Genomic DNA, 23,966 nt, shown 5'->3' on the forward strand with positions numbered 1-23,966 from the left:
AATGCTAAAACCAGAAGGCACTTCACCATACCCTTTACTAGACAAACTATATAAATATAATTTCTAAATTATGCCATGGACATTTTCTTTTTTTTTCACATTGTATGTGACATTTTTAATCTGCATATCACAACATGCAACTTACCGTGCTCTTTCTTGTGATATTAAGTGCAGCACATGTCCATTTATTTCTTGAACTTCATCATGAACTTGTAAATGATTTCCACTGTCTGCAATACTGCCAGGCCGTAGCTCAACTACCTGTATCACAGTCTTTGGTTTTCCATCTTGTTGTAATTGATGACTTTCTGTCTCAGATTGTACACTCCCCAGCTTAATACCAAACTCTGGATCTTTATTGCCTTTTATAATATACTCTAATATCCATACGCCATCCTCTTTCCCTTGTTTGACTGTCACTTTTACATCTCCTTCATTGGTTGAGGTGCAACACGAACCATCAACTTCTGTCTTTTTCTCCAACTTCTGATGATCATTTCCTGGTAACCTTCTTTTAGGAGGCCGTGGAGACAACAGCCCTTTAAAATAAGAAGACAAGCTGTCCATAATGCTGGCCAAGTAGGAGAATCACATCACTGCAGCACACTGATAACTGAACCGCTATGACATCATGTCACTGTTTCACACTGAAAATCTTGGTTGGTTGAATATACTAGTGATCTCCATCAATTCCACTGTATTTTCTACATGGCATTATACACCATCTGTGTCTCTGACTGGCACTCAGGTCTGTTCCTGTCATATCTAAGGTTGACTGACAGAGACTAATGAGGCTTTATCATGGATGTAGTGCCTGTTTGCCTTGTCTCAACTGGAAAATGTAATATTTATCATTTCAGTTCGCACTCCACTTAGCTGCAGTAGGATCTGTGTGACTCAAAGAACATGTGCAAAAAGTAAAAATATCATTAAGATATCATCTCACAAAAATTCTGAATTTTGAATTAATGACTTGTTTTAAGATTTTTTAATAGTATACACATTACAGTAAACTTATTAAGTGTAAAGCAGATATATTTTCTACAACCTGCTCTTAGAAAAGAGTTAAATGAATTTCAGTAAAACATAAAATAAAGATGCCTTAAATGTTAGGGCAGAGTGCAACCTATGTATTTCCATTTTGAAAATCATAACTCTTTAATCTTAAGAGCCTGAACAGGTTGATGGATAATTTTTTTCTTCTTTACTACATAACACATAAAATCAAGGTGACATGTATTGTATTTGGGAATATCATTTAAAAAAATCATTATTTCACAACATTCTTCAAAAAAATTGACAGGATTTTACCCACCATTATATTTTAAAACGTTCATGAATAATAATAATTATAATAATAATAATAATAATTATTATTATTATTATTATTATTATAACCTTATTGGTACAGGTTTTATACTTAATAGGCGTTTTAACCTCCTATTAATCATCAAAAATTACTCATCTGCAATTTCAAAGGCGAGTTTTAAACGTTTTGTTAATTCTTACCAAAAATATTGATGTATCTTACATTTTCTCTTTGCTGCCAAGACGTGTGCAAATTAGAAGATCAATCATATATTACTATATTTTAACCAGTACATAAGATTTTTTTCATTCGTAGAATTGTGTCTTCAAGCATGAATTAATATTAGTAGTAACTATACATGATGATGCTGAATTTGACATGCAGTGCTAGATGATAGATCTATTTTCATTATTGGTAAAACACACTTTTTACAATCATTTTCTGAATGGAAATAAGATTTTTGGACTTACAAAGCTGTTCTCCGATAACTTTAGATGAACAGTGGTCTTCTTCTGTGTTCAATGTGGCATTTTACGGTAAAAATTGGTTACTTTAACTTTAGGCCATTCATCCGCAATATGCTCAGGAAGTCTAATTCATTAAGTTGACCTAATTTGCTCTTGTACTTTCATTGGATGACCTATTTCGATTTCTACTCGCCACCTGCTGGTGCAACAGCAAACTAGTGGAGCGTACATGGAAGACGGTGTGTCTTGCGCAGATGTGTGTGTGTGTGTGTGTGGAGGGGGTGGGGGTGTAGTCTTAAGAGGCTGTAACGTTTTACCAACTAAAAATTGGCACTTCTTATCAAGTTACACATTTAGTTAATATATAAATTTAACATTTATAACAAATTTAATTGTTTTAAAATTAGATTCCCCTTACAGAAACGCCAAACTTTTATAAGCATATCCTCGTGTGAATGAAGACGCGGGTTGTCTGGCTTTATGGAATTGAAAAGATGATGAAAAGGTAACTGAAATTTACGGCCCACCTGAAATACAGTCCCCGCTGCCGATCAATTTCAAATTATACCTGTGCCTTTTCGTCGCTTTATATATAGTTTTCAGGGAGGAGCAATCGGCGATCTTAACGTATTTACAGTCTTTTATTGTCATTATTATTTGAATTTTTTTATTTTTATCTATAACCCTTTCTTTTCAACTTTTTAATAACAGTCAACCTAGGACGTTTAAAATAGATTCGCCCAAGATTACTGAAAACTTGAGCTTACCGTTCCAAATGTTAAGAGAATTTTGCACGCTGAAAAAATTTACAGTGCTGTAACCGCGTTTCCCCTTCGCCCCCTCTCTTAAAAGGCACATAGTGTAGTTTTTCAATTAAATTCACCTTATTAAATTATGCTGCCCCACATTTTATAGTAAAAAAGTTCAATTAGTCTTATTTGTAACTAATTCTCCCCATTACACTTTTAAGAATGTCCTTCCTTCATGTTCCTTTGTGTAGACTAAGACAAAATCTGTTTTTGATAATTTTATGTTCTTATCAAGATGTGAGCAGACTATTATTCCTTCTCCACCATAAAAATGGATTCCATAAATATTTTTAAAAATGTATTTCATGTTTTTTACAGGTTGATTATATGCTTTATATGTGAAACAAAAATTAAATATGCCTAGCTGCTTATTACGAATAAATTTTGCAATGTTAAACGTTTAATTTTGATTATTATGTGCAATATATTTTTTCAAGATATCAGTTTTGTGCCGCAAGTTTTATTTAAAAAATATTTGTTCTAAGTTTCTGTTTGCTTTTATAACAACGTTTTATCATAGTCACTTAATTTGTAAAAAAAAACTTAAAATAACTTTAAAAATAATGTGATAATTTTTATTCACCCAAAAAATAAGAACAAAAACAAAAAACTTAATAAGAAAATTTATGAAACAAAATATAGAGTCTCATAAGAACATTTATGGAGTTTTAAAAATGAAACTAAAATACTACTTCATCATAATTGCTAAATAACCCTAACATTTTACAATTACTGAATTAGAACTTCTTAAAACTTGATGCCTGAACTACTTTGTATGAAGTTACAAGCTTGAAAGCAATAAAAATTGAAAAAATATCAAGGGCAGTATTCTTGAAGCTTACAAACAAATGTAAAATAAATACCCATCCAATGAAAAAATGTGTTCTTGATCACAAGTTCAAAAAATTATCAAAAAGTTTTTCAATTGTAGTCCAATGTTAAGCAAGATAACTTATGGAGCAATGGATGAGATTCATATAGGATAAGAACTATTTTTACTACAAGCTTCTTATTTTCATTTATCAAACATGTTATGAAGTGATTTGTTTAAAGACAAAGAAACAAACTTTAAAAATAACATCCTTTGATTTTACTAGTAGCTGTAAAACTGTCATCCTCACTGTTTCAACTATATACATGTACATGTCACTATATTTTGGACAATCTTAAGTGTAATGAGACTAAATGTGTATTCAGGAAGAGCACACACCAGTGTTTAATATGTTAAAAATACTGTAATTTATAAAATAGTAAAACTGTACATTATTATTATTTGAAATTTGCTACCATTATGAATATGTACAAATGTATTTTTTGGCAGTTTTTGGGGCATAAGAGAAAGCTCATTACTGGACTGCCTGGGTGTGTGTGGGGGGGGGATTCATGTCCCAGTCCTGAGAATGGGAGAAAAAAAGAATAGGTGTGGGTTGTGTAGCTTACTCTCAGCCCAAGGACCTTTTTTTGGATTGATCATTGACTCATTTTGACTGCTGGACCAAAACATGCCCCCTTAACTAATGTGAGGAAATGTGCAATGTGTCGATAAGAGAGTAAGGGTAAAATTGATAATAAAACTGAAATTGTATCAAATGTACATGTAAGTGAAAAATGTTAGCAAAATGTTTAGTACTTTGCAAATTTGCATACAAGATTATTTAAAGCAACTTATGGTTTTCCTCATTTTTAAGTACATGTAATGAAGTAAAATACAGTACATTAATAAAAACTGATACTCTAAATTGCAGTTTGGTCTAGTTAACTTAAATGTAGTGGTGGCTTACATACAAGCTATTAAACAAGCAAACAGCCTAAAGGACATTTCACATCAAGCAATATTTTACCTGTACCAGTGTGCTTTGAGACTGGCTACCATGTGATTACACTTCAGGGACTTCTTTAGACAGAAGTTAATTAATTGGCCATGTCAATTGCAGGAGCTCAGTTTAGGTGGCCCTCTTATGCAATACCGAGACTATCAAGGTGTCAGTCTTTCAAAGCATACCATACAGCAGAATCTCTAAGATATGGTACTCTTCTTGTGAAATTTGGAGTACCATACTCCAGTCTATTAATTTGGCACACGGAGTACTGGCATGTTGTCCATATATGAATTAACATTGCTTCAATCAAGCAATGAAAATTTAACCCAAACTCTCCTGTTGTTTGGAGCAATTCTCCTGTGGCACCTGTCCAGCAGCAGTAGGGTCAGAAGGCTCCGCACCCACTTGTTGTTGCAGTTGTTGTGGCTGATATTGCTGTAATTGGACTGGTGTTAGCTGTGGGACTCCTGGGTAAGCATACACTTGGGGTTGATTAGGAACACCAGCTATAACAGGACCTTACAAATAAAATGAACATAGTTATCTTTACTGTTACAAAATGATTAATATTTTACCATATATGGCATCTTATTCAGCCATTTTGCAAAAAATACTTGGATGCTTATCACAATTTTACTCAGATGCACTGTTAAATTGGCAGTTCATGGGAAGCTCAAAGCAGGCACATGCTTCTGCTGTAGCCCCGTCTTACTCCATGAAAAAAAAGCAGTGTAAGGAACAAAACCAGACAAAACCAAGCAATATTCATCCTTGTGCCCTGTGTATTTTAGTATAATAACACATCAACTGCTCTATATTTGCCAAGCAAAGTGACTGAATTTTTTTATCCTTGTGCTCCCTCCTAACCACCCTCTATGCACTAAGCAAAATTCTGGATCCACCAGGGCTGATATGGAAAATTGTACAATGTACCCATTTTTAAATCTTTTTATTTGATGTTTTTCTATTAGAATTTAAGATACATTGTACTAAATATTGTAATATCAATCATGATTATTCAAAAATCTAAAAAGATAGAAAAGCTTTGTAAAAGATGACCACAAAAGAAATACTGACACAAAACTGGATTTGCAACTGATGAATAATTATGCATTACATATATTAATTGGAAAGTCTACAGAATAACCATTAACTTCCAAGGCAGGTGTTTACAACTTAGAACCCATAACTAAATATTTTTATTTTTTTGGCAATTTCTGGTTGTAGGAGACATTGATTCTGTATCATATTATCTAGGCTGGAAATTCTGCATGAGTCCCATAGGACTGCTCACCTGTCTGCATCACATATCCCACTTGTCCATGTGGCAATGCAGAAAACACACCAGGGGGAGCTCCTGGTGCTGGTACAAACAACACTTGGTGGTTTCCACCCACTGGGCCAGTGACATACTGAACCTGCATGGGCATGCCATAGGAGTATGCCTGAAATGTAAATTAACATATATGTTTGTATAAAAAAAATTAATTTGAAAATTTTAATTTGAAAAGGCCCCATTCAGATCGCTAGCTAGCTAGGACCCGACCTAAATATGGCAGACCTACATGAAAGAAGACTGCTTAATCCTGTAATGGTCTCTCTGCCTCTCACACGCCTGTTTTGGATCGTGTGAAAATTTTTTAACTTTGAGAAACTTTAAAATTTGAGAAATCTGTTTGTTCATTTTCCTTTAATTTGGTGTTTTATTTTCTATTTCATGGCATTATTTTGCTGCCTGGGGCCAGTTTTAGGACCAAGAGGCCCAAGAGCAGACTTACACATACTCTTTTTTCATGGCAGCACACACACAATTCAGTACAGTGCGGACTTACCCCTGGTTCACTACAGCACATACACACTGTTTTGCAGCATAGAGCAGAGGCCCAAATTGCTGCTATGGCTTCCAATATTGCCACAGCAATCAAAAAGGATTGCACCCCAATCTTGGCCTACCAGAAAACAAAAATTCAGACATATATATATATAATGAGAAAATGCTACTTAACATAAGTAATTTTATAACAGGGGTATCTCAATGGGTGCCAAATGCATGGTGCAAAATTTAACTTATAAAAAATACTTTTAATTCCATCAGAGAGAACCATATATAATAATGGTTAAACACTATTCACAATACTAAGTCCAGGCACATTTTGCATCAAAAAGTATCAGATTATCTCTCTCTTAAATTGTTTATTCATAAGTACATTGTTCCAGAGTTTCAGTCGTGAATTGGCAAATGGACAGACAACAAATTTCAAAATGTGTGACAACAAGAGCTCTTTATAAATGAGTTAGCCAAATTTCAAAATTTGATGGCCCATATTAAAAGATACGATAGAATTAGGAAGTTACAAAAAACTACACTCACCTGCTTGTGAGGGTCACATTCATGGCAGTCCGGACGGGCAATAAGGCGGTAAGAGATTTTCCCACTTTGATCAATGGAAGACACTGTCTGGTATGAGTTCCCTGTGCAGCAATGTGGGTAATTTCCATGACGGACATCATACGCTATACCAGGCCCTGACAACATTACTAAAATGCCAGCTGCACAGGCTGATAGGATACACAACACCATAACTGCAATTATCTGAAAGAGAGGGTCACGATTATGTACTAAACATTTTATATAATAATAAATTAAAAACATAAGTTCAATTCAAAATAAAAAAAAAAAAGAAATTCTGTCAACATAAAATTTTGCTTACTTTGATGGAGATTTGAAAGGGATAAGACTTGTAACTTCTTTTTCCCAAAAGTAGGCATGCTGGCCAACAGTTTTTAGCCCTAAAAAAAGGAAAGCACCCCCTCCTTCATCCCCAACAGAAGTAACTACACTAGATAATTAGTATCAGATATACTTACGTTTTTGATCAGTTGTTCTTTAGAGTTACCAGTCAAAATTCCTAACCCCACACATTTCAAAGCTAAAAAATTTTCTTTCATGCATTTCTACTGATATTTAAATACTTACAGTAATTTTTACTCAAGTTTTTGTCTATAACTTAAACTGGCAAGGTGTAGATTTAAGTAAATCAACCTCAAACAAAATAAAAATCAGTGGCCTGCTCGGTAAGATTTACATTTCACCAACCTGAGGCCAGGGGGACTATGACAACTTTTAATGCTTAACTTAATAATTCACATATAAATCTCCTTTTCCAACTCCCCTACACATAGTTCAATCCATTTTAACACTGGACAGTTGTGTAGTACTTTCTTACCAAACCATTTGACTTCTTAGATGCTGCAAACATTCCAACAACACCTGTAGCAAAAAACTGAAAAAAAGTTATTCAAATATTTGAGTGTATTGATATAAAATGAATACATATAATGTACAATATTTGTAAACATATACTTTATATCAAAAATATCTAACAATCTTTGAAAGTACATTTTCACTTAATTTCATTTGCTGCTTCAAATTTCACAGTTTTCTTGTCATTAGAATCTCAAACTATTCTTTCAGACAGTTAAAAACAAAATAAAACTTTAAATACTCATATGTACCCATAGACTCAATAATTAATATTTTAATATAATTTAGTATTTTTGGTTTTGAATACTTTAACTGATATTGATAAGTTTTTTTGCTTTATGGTATACCAGTATGGCACTCTTAGAACTTTTTATGTGGTTTTAAAGTTCATGCACCCGTTTTTTTTTTTTTTTTTTTTTTTTTTTTTTTTTTTTTTTTTTTAATCATGTAGTAATTTTACGACAATCATTTCTAACCAATCTAGGTGACAGCCAAGGGTCAATATGACAAATGTAAATAATTCAGTCAAATGTCAAAGCACATACTTTCAAGTTACTTACCAACACCCCACACCAAATGCCAGAGCCAACAGAATCAGCAATTGCAGCTTGTATCACAATGCACACAATACCAAAGACTATAGACAACACCCCTAAGACGATCTGTGACATTGAGAGAAAGATCAGTGCACGGCTGGCAAACAGTGGACGTGCATTGCTGGTGTTCATCCTCCTTGGAGGACCAAGTGCTGACTGGTTTGACTGCATTGCACCTATCAGTGAAAGTAGTAACAATGCTGTAAATAAAGGTCAATGTATCCTGCCAAAATATGTACATTCGTCTGGTACACTGAAAGTACTGATAACTCATCCTAATAGGGACTCAAATCTTTGTTTATCATTCTATACATCAACTTACACTTTCTGCAACGTCTTTTCCATTCTAATCATGACTTAGTACAGTGAATTATATTCTTGTGATTGATATAAAATTGTATTCCAACATCTTAATAGTGAGTCTAGCACGCTTAACAAGCATCCGTTGTTATCTTCAACTTTTTCCGTATTCAAAGTGATTGCGTATTGGGGTCAGCTACACTACACCAGAAGTAGGGTCCTACCAGCAGTGTTCGAGGTCTAATTATAGTATATTTTTACAGACTTATCGAAAGCGGAAGACTTACCCTTGTGCCTGGGGCGAGTAACTCTAATATGAAAGGTATTATATCGGTAGGCCTATCGGGCACACAAATCGCTGGACGCATTCCAGTCACCGATAAACAGGAAGTGTCAGCCGTCTCAACTAGCGCATTTTTAAATAACATCGGCAAAGAGTCATCGTAAGGCCAAGCACGAAATGATGTTCTTAAAACATGCAAACGAGCACAGCAGCTAAATTTCATGGATAGCATTTTTTCTTTTTTTTTTTTTTTTTTCAAAATCCACAGTGTAATTTACTTTAGAGCATAAAAACAACTGCATAAAGTTTTTTCAGGGGTCACATTCTAATTATCTCTCACTTTCCAAACCATTGCAATACCCTGTACATTAAAAAAAATAAGGTGAGAAAAAATTCTAATTTACTTACAATTAAGGCTGGCGCGCTCGTTAAACAACGTATCAATTTTCAATTTTCTCTGGCTAGTCCCAAATTTTCGGCAGGCGATTTCAGTTTTCTCTCTCTCTCTCTCTCTCTCTCTCTCTTTTTAGAAATTTTCATTAGTATAAGTCTTATCTAGTATAACAGTCCATTAATCTCAGTCACACTAGAAATACAAACAAAATTCCAAATATTTTAAAAGACTTTTCTTTCCTCAGCCTTGCCCCGAAGGCGATGCCTGAAAATGGCTGTTGATCCGTAACAGGGTTATTTTGCCCCCCCCCCCCCCCCCCCCCATAAGATTCATGAATAAACATCGGTCGAAAAATATTGAACATGTTATATATTTTAAGATATTAGCACTATGTGCATGAGCATGAAGCGACAGGGCAACATAACATGAGTAACATTGAATGTTTGAGACCAAAGGATTAGTCTGATAGATTTGGGAGGCAGTAAACATTGTTTTAGTAGTCAAACTTGAATTTTATATATATATATATATATATATATATATATATATATATATATATATATATATATATATATATATATATATATATATATATATATATATATATATATATATATATATATATATATATATATCTTAAAATCACTCTTATCTATGGACTTAAATAAATTATATATAATGTAAAGTCTACTGAGCATTTTATGGATTTTAGGCTTAAAGGTATAATAACTCTTCGTTTTGACCAAAAAATGAATTTTCCTGGAGTAAACAACAATTTTCCCATACTTACCAATGGTTAATGGATCCTTTTTTACATTCAAAGTTAGTCCCTGGTTTTTTTCTAAAAAGTTTGTTTTTTTGTTAAAATCTCTTAAAAGATTATAACAGAGTACAGCCATCAATGGAGGTCACGTGATCTGAAGACAAGTTCAGATATCAGAATAATAGCTATAATTGCTGTTTTTGTGGTAAAACAGAATTTATTATATTTCTATGAGTTGTTCACAATGTTTTTATTGTGAAATATAGATATCGTACGAAGAGTTATTATCCCTTTAATATAAATATATTATTCTTATATTATTCTTTAACATACTCGGTGCAGCCATCAAGGAAGTAAAGTGTGTACATTGAATTAAGATATGTGAAACCAATTTTTTTTTTATCAAATTTACAGACAAAAGGTAGATTGCTGATATAAAGAAAACAGGCTGAATTAAAACAAACATGAAGACCAATATTTACTTCATAAACTTTCTCACGCATATAGTGCTGCTAGAATTCTAAAGGTGTGTTTGAAGACTTTGAAATGCTTTGAACTACGGGAAGAAAATATTTACGAATCATTCATAAATTGATTTTTAATCTATTTATTGACTTAATTTTGTATGTATTCATTTATTTATCAATGTACTTTCATTCAGACCTTATTCATGGTAATGTATGACCCAATCCAAATACATGTATAGTTTTACGTGTTTAAAAAGATACATCAATTAAACCATCAAAGTGAAAAAGAAACACAGATTTGACCGGAGCTGCACCTACGGTTATATAGTAAGTCTTTGGTGAAGTATTGAGGGAAATTACACACCGAATGCTGAAGAATTTTGTACCCTTAATGCGACCTCGAAAATGAAATTCTGGATATGAAATTCTGGATATTCTTTTTAAAAAGTTTAATGTTAAAGGAAATCTGAACGCTAAAGGGAACAAGCGATTTGCAACAAAATCTCACAGGTAAATTGAACAAATGAAATTAAACATGATATATACGGGAAATAATTCAAAATGAGATGATACCGCTGTTAAATGCGCCCCCCCTTTAATACTAGAAGCTAAAATATGAAGACAACGCCCATGTGACAACGGAATGCTCGAATAGCACTTAAGTCAATAATTTTCACCCAAATTCTGCACATTAACCTGGCAAGGGCAACGCAGTCTGCCGCCCTTCAATAACGCATTGGTTAAATCAATTAGACGAGTCGCTTAATTACTCAATTTGAAGACCCCTGTTTGCATATTTATTGGAACTGAAACCACATAATTAGAAAAGAATTGCAATGAAAAAGGCGAAACATGGAGCCATTCGGCTTAATGTCGTTATTTAATGTACAATTAACAAATTCAGTAAGCAGTTCTTCATTAAAAAGTCGGTTTTAAACACCTGTTAGTAAGTCAATTGTCTAGACGGGTTTGGAAATCTGGTGGTTAAGCATTGAACGCTTCGGTGCACTATTAATAAAGTCTAAAAGCATCGAATTCTCCTCCGCGCACATCCTGAAGTATGACTAATGTCACAATACTGAGTCATATGCGAGGGGTTTAATATCCTCCAAAGAAAGTGCATTGGGTAGCTCTCGTGTTGGGTCACATCAGAATGTATGTGCCCGCTGTCTGTCATCAACAACACGTCTATTACTTGTGAAATAGTCGTTCCAGATAAAGAAATAACAGTTCAATATATCTAGCATAAATATCCTGCACGTCTGGTCAATAAACCTGTTTCTCTCTAAGGCCTTATGTATTCTTTGAAGAGGAATTCAAGCTGGAATTGAAAAAGAGACAGAGAAATTTACATCACACACTGAGAAACTGATAAGCATAAAATTGTTTGCATTTTCTTCCCTCTAACTAATCAATATTTGATGTCTTAAAAATCGAAAAATGAAATGTGACTTTAAAGATAATAAATGGTCTATTAGGAAATGCTCACCTGGTCCACATTTCCAGTGAGAGAAGATGTGGGTGCCCCTTGCTCAGTATCTTGATAGCAGTTCAAGCCAACAACCCATGCGGCCTCATTGCTCAACAAATCACCTAGAGTTATGCAATATTTTTGCAATCAAACTTCACTTTGTAACTGAGCATCGTGGCAAACAATATGAACAGCAGCAGAAAATGTCAGGACTCGAAAATTAGAACACTTGCTCCCAAACGATTTTCAGAAAAGACCGTTGTTTTCCTAAATCTTTTAAAGTCATGTAAGTGTAAAACATGAATAAATAAATAATAAATATTAAATATATAAAAGAAAACAAAGGGAAGAACATTATTTCAGGTGTATATTTATTACAGCAAATGGTTATTCAGTTATTAATCTTACCGTCTGCAGGGACCTCAGCGGCCAAAGAACCGTCAAGGTCCAGTGAAAGGATGGCGCCATTGTACGAAGCACGGATGTTGTGCCACTCACCCTGGTAAGCTCCGCCCTGAAGCCAACAAAAACGTTGTGTTTGAGCAGCCGATATCCCACTTTGAGCATACTTATTTAGGGTATTTCATACAAATAAGCAACGAACTTCAAATACATATGTACTTATTTATGTTATTTGCTATTGAATCATATAATCTATTTTTACGTATCTCAAAGCACGTTGTGTCAAAGCAGAATGGTACCAGACCACAATGGTCTGACTTACCAACCGTCCGCTTGCCGAGAAAGTCCCGTTGTCTGTCACCATGTTTACAACTACCTCTCCATCCTGGACGCTCAACTCAAAGGTAGGGGCGATGTTACACTTGGCATTGTTGACCAAAGCCACTTTTCTTTGATTACTGACCACGGGATCCACATTGACCCACAGAGCGACACTAAAAGGTGCCCTTGGGCTGTTTTGTTTGAAAAGGGGAAGCTCGATGTGCCCTGAAAAAGTCGGTTCATTGTTGTTCGGTCAAAACATCAACGTAAGGTGCCCTGATTTTACAGACAGACTTAAGACATAATATAGAGTATTAGGTAGCAAGTGGTATGAAATAAAGAAAACTAATACGCTTATCTATCTAATGTTTAACAGTCCTTTTAAAATATTAGATTATTTACGCGATAACGTGACGGTGTCACAGAACAACATGCTTTAACAGTGTTGTCAAAATTTAAAAAGTTGACAACCATCATTTACCCATGCCATCAAGGTACACGGACTGGTCTCCAACCCGGGACTCGTTGACGAAGTACACGTTGCGACGAGAGTTTGGTACAGAGAACGCAATGTTGCCTGCAGCATGGAAGCTGCCCTCGAAGCCGAAGTCGACGCCATCATATTCTGAGAAGAAGAATCGAAAATAAGCAACCCAAATATTTGGTCCTCTTGTTTTATAGCCCGAATTTTATTATCTTTCGCTCTATTTGTCTGAGGTTATTTGGATTAATATTTTTCTTAATTTCGAATAAATCTTTAATTTACTTTTAAAAAAATACGTACCAGGGGCATTGCATCTGCACACCGACAGGCTGAAGTTGTAAGGCTCACAGGAAATTGGACCAAGAGGATCGTGGTTGGGATAATGGATAAAGAATTTGCTTGCCTCACCAATTACTGAGGACTTCATCAAACCGGCATCGTCAGTGCAGTTTTCTGTAAGTAAAATGGATGCACTCAATCAATATTTATCTGTTTTTCGTGTCTGGCAACATTTATTATCTTTGAAATTGCAAGAATCATTATTCATAACATATACAGATAAACAGGTTTGCAAAAATTAACCAAAAGGCTATTTGTAGGAGAATGATATTTATCATGTATCTAGTGAGAATATACATTTTATCTTCTTAAGCCCAACAACTGAAAGCCAGTTAAATAGAAAAGATGTTTAGAATGGTATTACTCACGGTCTGGCTGTTCCACTGGAGGCGTAGGTGGCAGCGTTGTCTTTTGTACAGCTAAAATGATAATGGAAGTGAAGTTTCAGTACATCAAGGAGTCAGCACTTCGAATGGTTACTATAACCGTCATTATCAATTTTCTTACACAGATAATAAAAACCGTTCATAATTTTTATTTTCTCCACAATATTGTTAAGTGTAATATCATATGGAATGCAGTCCAATATACTTACGTTCTGGGCACTGCTCAGAGCCAAGGGGAGGTTTCGGACCAGAGTTTTCGCAAGTTACTGCCTCGTCGTCGCACCGGCTACAGGACTGAACGTCCTGGTTCCAGAGAGTTCCAGGTGCACAGCTTTTCGTGAAAACACTGTACATCCAACCATCGTCACCTCTCTCACTGCGCCTAATGCACACCCAGTATCCGCCACAGTCGTTAGGATCGTAAGTGTAGCCAACGGCGCCATTCTCTGTCAAAGGACCGCCATCCACCACGCACGTCCCACACTGCTCTATTGACAAAGTGAACCGATGATGAACAATACTCATTTAAAGAACAATGCGCTTTGTAAAATAAACTCTGCTTAAAATGGTAGAAGCATCAATCGAGAGAGGTCAGATCATTTACAAATGAGAGGAAAGCATTAAGTTAGTTTTCTTTTCTCTTCACAGTGTACTTACTCACTTACGTGTGGGGCCTAACATTTGAATTTAACTGTCAAATATCAAAATGATGAACTCACCATCAACATTCTGGGCTGCTGCAAGTGCCACTAGGGCAAGGCACAACAACTGTTTCAACATTGTGTGGCTTCTGAAAAAAGGAAAAATGCGTTAACAGATTCACAAATTGAATATGACAATTGCTTTATTTTGATTCTCAGCTATTCACCAAAAGTTAATGTAAAAAAAAGTTTATGATTTTTTTAGTTCCTTTTAAAGGGAAGTAAATAAAGGAAATAGATTCATCACAGGTCAGATCACATTCATCCTTCATTTAAATGTTCATTTGATCAGTATGCTAATTGGAGTTTAATCAATATATTAAATATTTTAATATTTTGACTTAAAAACAGAAAGGTCTTAAAGACAAGCGAGGAAGGTCATTTTTTCCTATGCCACACGTAAGAAGTAATCGTGCAAACAGTATTATTATCTATGTATGCATCTGGGTATAAAACTGAAAAAAGATGTATCACACGGACAAAGATGATATATCATCAGAATTGTCATCAAAAACAACATTATGTTCTATGGACAGGGTTTCAAGGAATCAATACATACATGTATTTCTTGCTTGGAGGAGAGTATCACAATTTCACTTGGAGTAATTGAATCTATTTTTTCAATCGCTAGCTGTCCGAATGTTGACTAATTTAAAGCTGGCGTTTTCACTCTTTGTACTTAAAATCAGATAAGCTTAAAATACTGTGATAAATAAGCAATTTAGGACTGTTCTAAACATTTTTCTTTTTTGTTTACATGAAATGGCCTATTCTGACATGAACATTAGGACGAAAGAAGTTATAGGCCTACGTACTTCACTCTTAAACATATTCTTCCATTTTTATACTGATTTCTTAAATAATAAAATAAAATGGTAACGTAAATGCGCCCACATGTTTGACCACATACCTGAGGGATATTGTGCTTGGTGAAAGTTCCTTCCAATCCTCTGGACTATCTTTTCTAATTACAGTCATTTAAGTACCACAGAGAAAGAAAACTGTCGACAGGGGGCACTTGTGGTCCCTAAAGGAGTCCATTTGTGGTTTGCTATTCCTATTATCTGTGAATTTTGGGACTTGTCACGGTCTTGCCACGTGGTGATAAATGCTTACACTTCACTGCAAAATGGGCACAACGCTCACCTCTCATCTGGTCAACTAGTTGCCAAGTTACCATGTCAGAAATAAGTCTCGTATCAAAGTAGACCAAATTGGTGTCAGCAATGATTAATATAAAAACCCAAAGTTGTAACATGCAGAAAATACTTTTTGTAAGACAAAACTGTTATATTTTGACGTTCATTATTTTATTCTTATGTTTGTATTTCATTTGTATTTGCAATTAATATGTCTAGGCATGGGGAAGAATTTAGGCATCGGTATCCAAAGTAACACGCTAAAGAAGCCTATAAAGGTAAATGTGAAGATTATTTCCCTGCTAGTTTTCACTGGATGGAAAGATTTGCCATAGTAATAGGGTTTGGTTTTGATAATTAGTCAAGTGGAATTTGTCGAGACACCTTAATGTGCCAATTATTGTGTCTAAATGTCATATATGGTAACTGCTATGGGGTCTATGATTCCATTAAAGATGATTAAAACATTACTTGAGGAAATGTGTCTCAAGACCATCTATACATCTATCCAAATTTTATAAATAATTCACTGCACTTTGTCCTTCCTCTGTGCCCCCCCCCCTCCCACGTCTCATTCCTCTGTCCTACTTGAAATATGGAGAAAATCTAGTACCGTGATCCGGGATAACGGACTAAAATTCGCCAAACAAGGTCTCTACTTAAAGTAGTCCACGTTATAAAAAGGCAACTAGAAGGTGAAAATAAATCAAAACACAAAGAGTTATCTGGCCTGCGGGGAAGTCACTGTCAAACACAGAAAAAGTGCAAATTAGTTATCGAGTGAGACTGTAACAGCAAAAAGTAGCGCTTAAACAACTTAAAACTTGTAATTTGGTTTGAAGATGCCACTTTTTTTTTCTTTTCTAAAATTCACCAAATGGTTCTAAAGCAGTTTTGACAACCAGGAATATATCACAGCAGGGTTGAAAAGCAAAAGGAATGCCTGTGTTACTTTTGCCTTCGTTTTCGACACAGCATTTTTCAGGAATGGTTTTGGCGCTCTTTAAACGTGTGGAAAACAATTCAAAAGAAAATTCACTGATGTCATGGTATTTGCTAATATGTTCAATGGTTTATGTATATTCTGGTAGACATTGCACTGCTGTTAAATGGAATTCACAAATAAAGCGTTTTAATAACGACAGTCATGTCTATCTGTCCCCAGAGGACTATCTGTCCCCATCGGGCCGTCTACCCCTAGACACTAATTGGTTACAGGAATTTTACTCTATGACCTTTGACCCATTGCAGGACTCATAAGGTTAATGCTTTTCATTGGGTGACCAATCGGATGATTGCCAGTGACGCGTGTAGGTTCTCGTGCATGCTTGAAACGCGTTTACGGTTCTCATTTTAATACTTTAAGTAGCCATGACTGCACCCTCCCAATAAAATTTTAATCTTTTACAATTGACTGCACTGCATGGTATAATTTAGATATTGAATTCTAATTTTAGTGTACGGTTCAATCTTCTCAATTAAGTTAAATTAGGTAAAAAACTCAAATAAATTTTCAATACCCTAGAACACGAAAGGGTCTTCAATGTTAACATAAAAGATGAAACACGTTTTATTTGACAAAACTGCTGAAATATTATTTCGACTATTGACCCTTTACGATGACCCGTTCCATTGAAACTATTTCACTGAAATTTCGACTTAAAATGCAAATTACGGTAGATTACTGGCAATAGGGATATGTTTTTTCTTTGACAAATTATAAGCCAGGGGGCACCACTTTGTCGTCTCTAACAGTGCTGCCTATGCCAATTATCTAGATTTAAATTTAAAAACTAGTAATGATGGAATGCAGAAATCAAGCAATTGCTATTTTGTCTAAAATTATATCGGTAGGTCACACTAAAAGTGTTAGATATCGAACATACATTAAAATTTCTCGTTTCATAACGAACGAAAACGCAATTGTAATGTTGATTTTGGGATTCAATTAAATCTTACATATTTCCAACCAAACGATATGCTATTTTGCCAAAACGTACTTGTTTTCACTTTTTCAAAACGTTTGAAATGCCTTTCTTAACAAAAGCCCCCACCAAAAGCCATTAATTGGCACCAAAATACCTAATTTCGAATATTGATTAAAGGGATAACAACTCTTTATTTTGGCGGGAAAAGTGCCATAACGGATTTTCCTGGGGTAAAAGATGATATTTACCAATGGTTAATAAATACGCTCTGATATTTTAAGTTACTAGATTCGTTTTTAAGTGTGTTTTTGTAATAATCTCTTAAGAGACGGATTTTCCTGGGATAACCGGGACGTTCATAGATGGTCACCCTACGTAATAATTTCTTTTAAGAGATCTATCTAGCCATCTATGAAGGTCCACATGATTCAATGGCAAGCACAGAATTTCATAAAAATAGCAATAACCGCCATTTTGGAGGTAGAATTAATTATATATTTTTTTGTTGTTTACAATGTATTTATTTTAGAATTTTCATAATTTTATAATCTCTTTAAGTGTATCAACAGAAAATGGTCTTGCATGCATAAAAAAATCTGGTAGTACCAGTAACAATTTAAAACCGAAGAAAAAGCCAACTCTTCAGGGCATAAAGGTACAAACCACACATTTCAGTCTTTATTCATGCATTTATTTCGTCTTTATTTGATCAAAACAAGCGTGACAACATTTTATACCTAATTAACATACCGCTAACTTCTACACGGTAGTGAACAGACAGAATGTGTTCATTTTCATTTAATTACTGAAATCAGAATCTCAATTAAACCTGCTTAGTAGACGCCGGGCACTTGTTTGTGCATATATCACCATATAAAACACATTTTCAAATATCATCCAGGGTGCCGATACGAGACGCAACGTTTGAAGAACAAAATTGAGAAGGACCGCCCTGTATCCTAATATATATTTGCCTCCAGACAGTTGACACGTTGTTGTACGTATAATGCGTTTATACCTCTCTTGTTTTTAATATGCTTTGGCTGGTAAGTTTTTATAGGATGTATATGTCACTGATCTGATGAATGGAAGAACTTAATTTGGGGTAATGTTCAACGTGAATTGGGATGGACTGAGTTATCCTTGTCAGCTGTCAATCATTCTCAAGTGGGCTCTGGTCTTGGCCCTTATTGTGAACACAATTCCCCAATCTCCTTGGCTGAGAGTACTCTGTTATAAAATGACACCTGAAATAATAAATACATTAATTTATGAAAGGAGAAACATATTGTTTCACCACAACCATTATTATCTTGGTAACTTCTATCTTGTTTACGAATCTTTTACAATTGGAAATCTCTCTCTCTCTCTCTCTCTCTCTCTCTCTCTCTCTCTCTCTCTCTCTGTGTGTGTGTGTGTGTAAAATTTTTGCATACCTCGTCAAGTCGTCCTTCGAAACTTGGATCATAATCGTCGCACAGGTACTCGTCCTCATAATAGTAACTGTTTCCTAGAATCCAGGCGGATTCTGTTGCAACTATATCACCTAAGAGAGGAAAAAGAGGCTTAATGATTTACAGTATATGGGATATAAGACTGAAACTGCGGGTTACTGAAATTATAACAATAGGCCGTGTCATTTGCTATTTACAAAGAGATAATAAAAAATATAAGAAAAATGAAGTGCAAAAAATTTAACATGTTGTGACGAATGTGAACTACTTGACTATATAAGTATGCTAAAAACGCAAAACTGCTAAAATTCATTCGTTACAGATTCTACTGTACATTGGGTATACTCTATCATTTAGAAGAAGTAGTAACATTATCTGTTTTCCTCTTACCAGATGCCTCTACAGCTTCAGAGTCTTCACCCTCTAAATACAACGCCATGTAATCTCCATCGTATGTCACGGCAACACACACACCCAGGAGCCTTGTCCCCCACCTCCCTGAAACAAATCAGTTTATAACACACCACTTAGTAACTTATAATAAAGCAAAAATGTGTCTCTTGTGTCTTAGTGAAACGATGTGTGGATATGTGCGCGCACCTGTATGCGGTGTGTGTGTCAGTGTGTGTGTGTGTGTGTGTGTGTGTGTGTGTGTGTGTGAGAGAGAGAGAGAGAGAGAGAGAGAGGGGATAAAAATGTACCACATACTGTGGTGGTATATCGTTAAATCCGTCCTCTGTCTCCATATAAACCCCAACTCCACCTTCTTCGAAATAGATTTCAACAGTCGGTAAGATGTCGCACTTGCCGTTGTTGAGTAGTGCAATACTCTTTCCCTCTGTGTTCACATCCTCATCCAGCCAGTGGAAGAAATGAATGGTGAATGGATAGTCAGGGGGGGTTGTTTTTGAAATAAGGGATTTCAGCATGACCTGAGGATAAATCAAGGATAAATCAAGAAATCAAGAAAACATTAGACTTAAGCCTATTATATCCCCCTCTCTCTCTATCATCCACATTAGTTCTTGCTTTTTCCAAAGGCAATAAATAGCATCTTACCGAACTCATCGATACACAGAGCACCATCCCCCACCCTGGCCTTATCGGGAACTTCCATAGTATTCTCACACAGTGAAGCATGGGCAACATCATTTGGCTCAGAATACGCGGTCTTCCCTATCGAAGCATAATCGTCCTCATATTGAAAGATGATGGAGCTAAACACTGAAAGAAAGGAAAGTAAATGAAACATAATCCATTGAATAACACTTGACAGGTAAACATATTCTGCCATTTTATTAGGCATATCACAATCTGTTGTTCCTAACTTATTTCCATGTTGTTATTGATACAACTATAATCTTCAAAGGCAATACTACATTTCCTAACACATTTAGTTCCAAAATCAAAACTTGCACTTTCCCTTAAAACAGAAGACAGGTCATACCAGGGGCTTCACATCCACAGCGGCTTAGGCTAAATCTGTGTGGAAAACAGGACACCGGCCCTACAGGGGCCCGTGGAAACGTTAAAGACAGTGTGTTAAGTTTTTTTTTTAAAGAATGTTCAAAGAATGAAACAAAAGGACACAAAACCAATAAAAACTTACTTTCAACAAAGTAAGAAAAGTAAGTAAATATTTAAGTAAGTAAATAAATAAGAACACAAATTCTGCATGGGAATTTATGTCAACATTTCCATAATTCCGTAATTCAGAACTGGCCATTGGCCACTCACAATACGATAGGACAAATGTGTTTGTTTTCAAACTAATACATAAAAACAAACAAATTCTACTGGTTGGGAAGTGAATGTTTCTTACTGCCCCACGTGTACATAGATTTTGTGGGCCTCAGTCCAGTCTGATGGTCGGCTAAAACAAAATAGAGGAAAGCACAATTTAATGTCAGTTAGCAAGAGTGCCAATGTTGGCTGTTGCTTGACTGATATAAAAAAAGGTTAATGAAATTACCATTAACTCCTTGTCTGTCTTCTGCTTCTGTCCTCATTTGTGTATAATAAAAAACTTTTAAGTTATAGATCCATGGGACTAATTATTACGTTTACTGATTATTAACCAGTCTTTTAGAAATGCAAAGGTTTATTCTTGATCATAATAATGACCAAAAACACTCACGAAAAGGACAATGCGAGGAACCCATCGGTGGCTTGGGTGCGGTGCCTTTGCAAACAGCTTGAGGATCGTCACAGCGGATGCAAGCTTGGCTATCTTGGTCCCAAACGGTTCCAATGGGACAGCTGCGAACAATGACAGTATACACCTAACCGTCCAGACCCCTGTTGGGCCGTCTCTCACACATCCAGTATGATGTACAGCTGTACGGATCGAATATGTATCCAACGGCTCCATTTTCTGTTAGAGGACCACCATTGACAACACACTTGCCGCAAAAATCTGAATAAAACACTTTGGTGATCATCTTTTTTTCAACGTTACAAATGTTTCCAGTCAAAATTATCACATATTCAATATTATTCAATTTTTGACACGAATTCAATTATACTGAAATACAATTGGGTATTGATTTCACACTTAACCATTTGTGTTTTAACATATACTAGAGATAAGTGATATAAACTAGAGGATATTACACGTGCTTAGTGAATCTGACCCTCAGTGAGTGAACTCACCATCTATATGGACAGCTAGGAGGAGGCACGTAAGCTGTTGTTGTTCCCGGGCCAACTGTAGCTTGCCCTGGTGTAGCTAAACTTAGTCCCGGTGTCTCTTTGCTGGTACAGATGGCAGCCAAAAGTTTGTTTCTAAGTCCAAGTAGCTCGCTTGAGCTGTCCACCGTAAATAGTGTGTCCTTATCAGAAGCGATTGCTGACAGTTCCTGTTTATCTAGCTAGACAGGAGAAAAAAGTGAGATATTTCAATAAACAATGTACCGATTTTAAAAGAAAAAAAAATACAACTCCCCATTCCCTGAAACTATATATATATATATATATATATATATATATATATATATATATATATAGGGTGGGTGAGTATAATATTTTGTATGTTTTGGCTTTTATAGTTTCCCTACTTTTGAAAATTTTGATGGATGATTCAGTATGCTCACAAAGATTCTATTAACAAAAATCTACTGCATAAGCTAAATGCTGTGCATTTTGGCAAGTAAACTAAAAATGACATTGGGGTACGTTTATTGTGATAGATGGCGATACAAAAATACACGTATCCATTAAAAAATCAAAGAACACTCATGGTAAAGGGTCATTCCTTATCGCCGATTCCGACGGCATAGATGATTGCACCGTCATTCTTAAGTTTGCGAGCACCCGTCAAAGTTCTGTCTGGAAATCTGGATTGCTCACCGGTCAAAAGGACAATAACGTTGGTGACGTTCCGTCTATCTCCCGAGCCAGCCTCGAGCCTCGCTGGGCCCTGGTTCGTAAGAAAGCCATGTGGGTTGCTGTATTGCCTTTCTTGAAAGGTACTGCCTTGACTGCTTTAAGTAGCCCTTGGACATCTTGGTATCTGTTTAACGGGAGCCGTAGCTCAGAGGAAGGTGAAAATGTCACCAGTCCAACCCTCACCGAATAAGGGAATATATAGAAGCCTACTATAAGCTACTGCACGAAATTCAGTTCTTGTCTTTGAGGAATGCACAAGAAATACGATGTCGGCTTCCCCCGTGCACCCTGAGCACAAAATTAATTTATTCAGAAGTAATAATATTTTTAGATTCATTGGCGTTCACAAGGCCAATGTCATTATTTTATTTTCGTTTGCAACATAAAGATAAAAGTTTAGCATAACAACCTTTTCATTCTTAAATACATGTATGTGTTTGGGCTATTGTACTTCCAATTTATCAAACATTAGCTCGATTTTAGTGGCATTGTATCCAACAAGAAGTTATTAACTTTACAGTAGCTCATAAAGGGTATCAGGACACACACAGATCCTTGGACAGTTCCCCCTGGACAACCCTGCATCCCCCAGAGAATCCCCCTCGCCTATAATGAATATGATGATGTGAATGATCAATGTGATAATAAGTAAAAAAATTGTCCAATTTTAATAAAAATGTGTCTCTAGTTAAAGTGGGGTAAACATATAATCTCTCTCATCTAGGTGTTCCTTTCCGGAAGTAACTGTCACTTTTAATTGTTTTATCATTCCCCCTTAATCAAATTGCCTGCCCTTAGCCAAGGTGAGGAAATGTATGCGGAAAATTGTCTTGGGGGTGGGGGGGTGTTCGGGTGGGGGTTTCTGGGGTGGTGGTGGGTTGTACTACAATCATCCTAAAGATGGTGCAACAGTTGTGGAATTATTTTATTATTAAAAAAACATACTAACATACGAAATTCATTCGGTAGAGTTATTTCAAAACTTTGAAAAATCATTAAAATTCAATATAAGATAGTATTGCTTTACTGGGTATTAAATAACAGTTGTCCATTGTAAAATAGAAATGTGGCGGCTGTAGGGCAACAATTAAATGGCGCCTGTACAAAACGTCCCCTGTGACATCTTAATGGTAGTGAGGAATGCAGGAGACTTAAATGTGAATTCATCTCTATAAATAGTAAAATTTTAACATACAACATTGACACATCTCAGCAATCCCGTATAGGTATAATGGCAAAGATCATGAGTGAATGAGCTAATTCGCCACACGATTGCCCACGTTCGATAACATTAGCATGCACGTTATATACATACCGACGGTGGCATCTTGGCTGTTTGACAAGCCTATGGCATATCCGATAAGAATGGCGTAATAGAGGATTTCTTCCACACTCATCTGTACATCTAGACGACGGAGCTGTAACCAAGTGTTAGAATGATGAAATATGACTTCGTTTTATGTATATGTTTGATATTCATA

General features: G+C 35.5%; 3 protein-coding genes and 1 long non-coding RNA gene across 6 annotated transcripts in view; all 4 read right to left on the reverse strand.

Moving 5' to 3' along the window:
* The window catches only part of LOC106153564 (uncharacterized), a 35,185-nt gene extending 33,248 nt beyond the window's left edge, over nt 1-1,937 (reverse strand). For both annotated transcript variants that reach the window (XM_087008087.1, XM_087008081.1), the window contains exons 1-2: nt 1,780-1,937; nt 146-832 (exon numbers count right to left, since the gene is read on the reverse strand). In XM_087008087.1, coding sequence (XP_086864213.1) covers nt 146-567 — 422 coding nt within the window. In that variant the 5' untranslated portion in view covers nt 568-832; nt 1,780-1,937. The remainder of the gene's footprint in view (nt 1-145; nt 833-1,779) is intronic.
* A 1,209-nt stretch (nt 1,938-3,146) lies between these two features.
* LOC106153575 (uncharacterized) lies at nt 3,147-8,991 on the reverse strand. Of its 2 annotated transcripts, none has more exons than XM_013527550.2 (7): nt 8,854-8,991; nt 8,231-8,442; nt 7,633-7,689; nt 6,777-6,998; nt 6,238-6,354; nt 5,700-5,850; nt 3,147-4,923 (listed from the first exon to the last, which is right to left on the reverse strand). In XM_013527550.2, the coding sequence occupies exons 2-7, from the start codon at nt 8,435-8,437 to the stop codon at nt 4,727-4,729; spliced, it is 951 nt and encodes a 316-aa protein (XP_013383004.1). In that variant the 5' UTR covers nt 8,438-8,442; nt 8,854-8,991; the 3' UTR covers nt 3,147-4,726. The 2 variants fall into 2 exon arrangements, with proteins under 2 accessions (XP_013383004.1, XP_013383005.1); XM_013527551.2 differs by lacking the exon at nt 8,854-8,991 and adding an exon at nt 8,589-8,784.
* Nucleotides 8,992-11,239: 2,248 nt separating this feature from the next.
* LOC106153552 (uncharacterized) lies at nt 11,240-15,607 on the reverse strand. Its single transcript, XM_013527525.2, has 10 exons — nt 15,488-15,607; nt 14,596-14,666; nt 14,086-14,364; nt 13,859-13,909; nt 13,452-13,604; nt 13,149-13,292; nt 12,669-12,892; nt 12,353-12,458; nt 11,963-12,066; nt 11,240-11,794 (listed from the first exon to the last, which is right to left on the reverse strand). Exons 1-10 carry the CDS (start codon nt 15,553-15,555, stop codon nt 11,759-11,761), a joined length of 1,236 nt encoding a protein of 411 aa, XP_013382979.2. The 5' UTR covers nt 15,556-15,607; the 3' UTR covers nt 11,240-11,758.
* A 2,712-nt stretch (nt 15,608-18,319) lies between these two features.
* On the reverse strand, nt 18,320-19,582 carry LOC147764442 (uncharacterized). Its single transcript, XR_015332059.1, has 3 exons — nt 19,489-19,582; nt 19,081-19,190; nt 18,320-18,891 (listed from the first exon to the last, which is right to left on the reverse strand). It is a non-coding gene; the product is annotated as an uncharacterized LOC147764442 (long non-coding RNA).
* Nucleotides 19,583-23,966: the final 4,384 nt, after the last annotated feature.

This window comes from Lingula anatina, chromosome 1, assembly GCF_051362555.1.
Source record: "Lingula anatina isolate TDL-2025a chromosome 1, LinAna3.0, whole genome shotgun sequence".
In the NCBI taxonomy this organism is placed as follows: Eukaryota; Metazoa; Brachiopoda; class Lingulata; order Lingulida; family Lingulidae; genus Lingula; species Lingula anatina.